Raw genomic sequence first — 5,475 nt, forward strand, 5'->3', positions numbered from 1 at the left:
CACGGTAGCTCATTAGTTCACCTGCCCCCTGCTATCCACGCACACCTGTTTCTTGTAATCACCTCCCTTATTTAAGCTCGCCCCTTTTCGTTGTTCATCCTGGGTTCCTAATTTACTTATATGCAACAAGTGACGACAGCTATTGTTCATTATTACTCGCTAGCTTTCATGCTACGTTTATTGCTTATTCTTAGCTCTGACCCTGAATGTTTTGCCTTCGTGCCATGTTTAGTGTTTTTTCGTTTATTATTATTAGCCTCCATGCTTATTGCTTATTCTTAGCTCTGACCCTGAATGTTTTGCCTTCGTGCCATGTTTAGTGTTTTTTCGTTTATTATTATTAGCCTCCATGCTAGCGCCATTTGTTTACCTTTTTAGGGACATTGTATGTTTTTTTATACACTTTGATTTCTATTTTACTGTTTGAATTGATTTTACCCTTTAAAATAGTTTTTAATCATATTTGTTTTTATTTTGTTTTTATTGGTTTTATATTTATGTATTTTTTGTTTTTATTCAGTCATTGGTGGAGCATAATATTGTTTTGTTTTTTAATATTGTTTTTAACATGGCTGTGCAGCACTTTGGAAACGTTATTGTTGTTTAAATGTGCTATATAAATAAAGTGGATTGGATTGGATTGGATTTTTCTATTAGCACCAGTGTTTTTGTTCTAGCCCGTTTTACTACTTTGAATAAATCCTTTATTTCTTACCTTTTGCTGTGTTCTTGCCGACGCATCCTTGGAGGAATGCACCCGGCATCGCTATGCCAACCAGACGTTACAATTGTGTCAACATTATGAGGGACACACTGGAAAAATGTATTATCAATCTACTTATTCATTTACTGCTTATTTTCTTTGTTAACATATTCTATCGACACTTCTGTTAAAATGTAATAATCACTTATTCTTCTGTTGTTTTGATACTTTACATTAGTTTTGGATGATACCACACATTAAGGTATCGATCCGATACCAAGTCGTACAGATTGTATTTCCTTAGTTTACAAACATAATATGATTTTTTTTTAAGTAAAAAAGATTTTGTGATGACAACAAATAGAGATGTAATCATAGTAGTATCGACTAGATACGTTATTGGTGGACCGGTACTTTTTAGAGGTGGTATAGTACCGAATATGATTCATTAGTATCGCGGTACTACACTAATACCGGTATATTGTAAAACCCTAGTTCATATCATACGAAGGCCACAGTTTGACCCTGGAACAGATTGTTTCTATTTACATTATTTCCTACGGGAAAAAATGACAAGTCTTTGACTCGAGTGGTTTCTGACTATTGCAAGGGAGGCTCTCATACGCTAATGTCAGCAAGGAGGGCAAGAAAGCCAGACAGGATGTGATTCTTCAGTCTCGGAACATGTGCGTAATAAGAGCATTCGAAAGGAGTGGTGCTGGCGCAGGGGTGGGGTGTCAGGGTTGGGTTGAGAGAGGGCGTCGCTCTCTCTCTCTCTCCCGGTCCCCTCCCCAGGCCCGGCCCGACCCGGCCCCCTTTTGCATGGAGGAGTATCCTGTGTAGAAGGTCCCCTAAAAGTGGAAAGTCATTCAGGCCCCGGTGAATGGAGCGTCTTGAAGCAGAGAGAGAGAACGGAGGACTTAACTTGCAGCACTAAAACATGAGAGCTCCGCAGTTGGCCCTGGTGGGCGCCGTCCTGACCCTGCTGAGCCTGGCCGGCCTCGGTCATGGAGGTAAGTGGTCATGGTTACTCTGTGCACCCCACCCCTCCCTCACTGATCTCGTCCACGTTGGCACGGGAGGAAAACTGCTGCAAACTTGATCAGCATCTCTTTTCTTCTAATGCATTTTTTTTTTCCACGTCTGCACCCAAAGAGTGTTGGTATTTGCTTAAAAAAAAAAGAGAGAGGGACAGGTGACACGACCAGGAGGTCCCTCTCTGCATGAATCGTTCTTTCACGTGTGCTGCGTATCCATACTGAGGTGGTGCCCGGGAGGGGGATGAAAGTAAGAGTGCAGTGTGAGTTTATCAGGGAGGCGGGGGTCCGTACAATGGCTCCTCAGTGCTCAGGCACAAGTCAGCCTCAGTACCTTTCTTGCAGTGTGCCGCAAGGGAGCTGTTGCACTTCCTCCACGCCGCCAGTACAGTTTGTGCAGGCTTAGCGGGAACGGTCATTCCCCTGGGACTTTTTTTTTTTTTTTGACTTAGCATTCATTGTATTCTGTTCGTTTCCATAGCAACTGCGGAGAAACTTGTAAGACATACAGTAAAAGCGTTACATATTTACTAACATTTTCCCCTTCGGAAATGATGAAAAAAATATATGAGCTTTTCTAGGGTCGAGCAGCGGCACATCATAACACTCTTTTGAACGTTGCAGGCAATTTTTACAAGGAATCTTGAACAAGTGCAAAAATAAGTTAACCGCTTTTAAAGTATTAAGTGCTTAGCCATGGAAATGAATGACACTTGTGGCAGCTGCTATAGGGTGTGGTCGGAATAAAGGATGCCAAAAAAACTGCCATTCCTATTTACCCTAATCTTTAATTCAATATATATATATATATATATATATATATATATATATATATATATATATATATATATATATATTGTCCAGGGTGTACCCCGCCTTCCGCCCGATTGTAGCTGAGATAGGCGCCAGCGCCCCCCGCGACCCCAAAAAGGGAATAAGCGGTAGAAAATGGATGGATGGATTTATATATATATATGTATATGTGTTTTACTTGGATTATCCAGAGAATAGAGCTCGATACCGTGGTAGAGCGCAATATGTATGTGTGGGAAAAATCACAAGACTACTTTGTCTCTACAGAACTGTTTCATGAGGGGTTCCCTCAAAATCTCCTGATGATTGAGGGAACCCCTCATGAAACAGTTCTGTAGAGACAAAGTAGTCTTGTGATTTTTCCCAAACATACATACATATATATATATATATATATATATATATCTATATATATATATATAGATATATATATATATATATATATATTTATATATATATATATATATATATATATCTATATATATATATATAGATATATATATATTACTATTAAAAAAAATATATATATATATGTATATTTATTTATTTATTTAATTTTGTAGTTATTTTTTTAATATTATCTTTTTTTTCCAGAAAATAATGATGTATGTATAATTTTTTATTTGTTGTAATTTTTTTTCATATTATCTTTTTTTTTTTTTATCAACTTCAAACAAAAAAATACAAAAAAGTTATTACCGTATAGTTTGGACTATAAGCCGTTCCTTATTTTCCACACTTTAAATACAGTGCGGCTAATTTAGGAATTATTCTCCGTTGACGGCCATAATGCAAACAAGCAAACAGACTGAAAAGGTGTTTTAATGTTTGTGCTATAGCGCCATCTTTTTGGACGAGTTCGCTTACTGGAGTTGTTGCTTTGTCTTTCCGTTTAGCGTCTTAACAGGAAGTAGAAGTGCTGTTCTGTCTTCTCGCCACCCATAGCGTTCTACTTGTATGTATTCCTCATTCATCACTCCAACCAACGTTTGTAAGTTTTACAATATAACTACAACTATTCATACTTACAAAACCGTCCCATGTGTGATGTCTGTAGGAGTGTTTTCATGCATATCTGTATGTGCTATCGTAATGTGATAAAGCCAGTGTCATTAGCATTAGCTAATATGCTCACACATTTACGAGTGTCCTTGTTAGTATTATTAATTTACAATAGTATTCTTTTTGTATTGTTTCAATTTCACAAAATTCCTCCGTAAATACACCAAAGCGTCACCGTTCTGTTTAGCTGATTGGAGCGCTAGCTTCCGCAGCTAGTGGGTCCATGACGACGACCTCCGTTTTGTTTGATCAGCCCTTTTACTGCCGTGTTACAGACACTGCTAAGGTATGGAAATAAACATATACAGAATCGTTCTGAGTGAATAACTAATTTTACAGCGTGTGTATATGTATATATATATATATATATATATATATATATATATATATATATATATATATATATATATATATATATATATATATATATATATATATTTGCAGCTTATAGTCCGGTGAGACAAATTTAATGGGTGAGTCCTGCATGCCGGTGCGCTATATAGTCCAGAGAATACAGTAAACAAACAAAAAAAAAATGGCTTGAACCTACAAAACCAAAATAAATCAACAATTTCTGTGGATTTTTTTTATCATCAAAATGAGGAAGTTATAATTAATGGCTAACATAAACACGTTTTGTTATGCACAGCTTTTCAAAGTGAGGTTTGAAACATGATACTGTTCCCCGGGGTCACATGTGCATCGCACCACGCCTCCCGCCCCCCCAGTGGGGTCCCACCCCACTATTTGAGAAGAAAAGCATTAGTGCTTAGTTAAACCATTATATTGTTTATTGGCAATTACTTGTGTGTGTTCAATGTCCAGGTCCAGGCCTAGCAGTACTACTACATCACACCTGTTTGTCACTTCACACATCTGTCAGTCCATTCACATACACAACTAGCCTGAAAGGGGGGCAAAAAGACCAAATCCGGACTTCACAGCATGTTGCAATTCCAGCACGAGGAACCGAAACGTCATCCGCAAACAGAGTGTACTTTTGTCAAATAGTCGTACGGCGGCTGTCAAGATGTTCAAACCCGCGCCGCAAATTTGCACTCCAATTACAAGCGGGCAAGGCCTCGCCGCGATTTTGCCGTTGGCCGCCGAAACGTCGCCTGGTTCGCACAATCATTCAATCAAAGCGTCGCTTTGTCTCGCTGTGTGTTTGATGATTGGCCGGAAAAAGCTGGAATCAATCCTGCAGCGGCGTGAAAACATTCATCTGCCTGTCCGGGTTTTTTTTTGCTCGTCCAGATTGCGACGTGTCCTCGCGCAACATGAAGAGGATATGGGGAAAAAAGTGGCTGGCGGGGTGGCATTTTCGGCTAATCAAATCGATATGAGATACAGGGGGGGGGGAAAGTATCGGCTCATCTAATTGTCTTCTGCTGCCCTGACCCTGGAGAGCTCACGCTAATGTTGGCCAGATGTAGCCAGTCCCAGATTAGATTCAACCTTTCACAGCGACCAGCTGTCAGGAGGGGGTTCTCCGCCAAGGTTCCATCGCCATCCCCGTGTTTACATCTTCAAATGTCACAGGCCGTGTACCACATGACGCCCACATGCTACAAGGAGCCTTCGTCCAATCCGAGCCTCTCCGTTCAATCAGAAGCAGATTCGGAGCAAACGGGAGCCCAGAGATGTGGTCTCCTGTGAGGCTAATAACATTTTCCCTTCATTTCCAGCATGCAGCCCACAACTTTTTCCAGCCTATTGCGTCCTCCTATTACCCACTCAGAGGTTCCCCAGGAGCAGCTCTGAAGGCGTGCGATTCAGCAAAATAAAGACACAGAATAGGATTTGGATGGAGAGCAGATGTTTTTTCGCCTTCTGGGACGATAAATACCCCCAGACTTT

General features: G+C 39.9%; 1 protein-coding gene across 1 annotated transcript in view; it reads left to right on the forward strand.

Moving 5' to 3' along the window:
• Positions 1–1,543: 1,543 nt before the first annotated feature.
• Positions 1,544–5,475, forward strand: part of cspg4 (chondroitin sulfate proteoglycan 4) — a 159,353-nt gene continuing 155,421 nt past the window's right edge. The window contains exon 1 of the mRNA XM_061894599.1: positions 1,544–1,716. Coding sequence (XP_061750583.1) covers positions 1,644–1,716 — 73 coding nt within the window. The 5' untranslated portion in view covers positions 1,544–1,643. The remainder of the gene's footprint in view (positions 1,717–5,475) is intronic.

The sequence above is a fragment of the Nerophis ophidion genome, linkage group LG03 (assembly GCF_033978795.1).
Source record: "Nerophis ophidion isolate RoL-2023_Sa linkage group LG03, RoL_Noph_v1.0, whole genome shotgun sequence".
In the NCBI taxonomy this organism is placed as follows: Eukaryota; Metazoa; Chordata; class Actinopteri; order Syngnathiformes; family Syngnathidae; genus Nerophis; species Nerophis ophidion.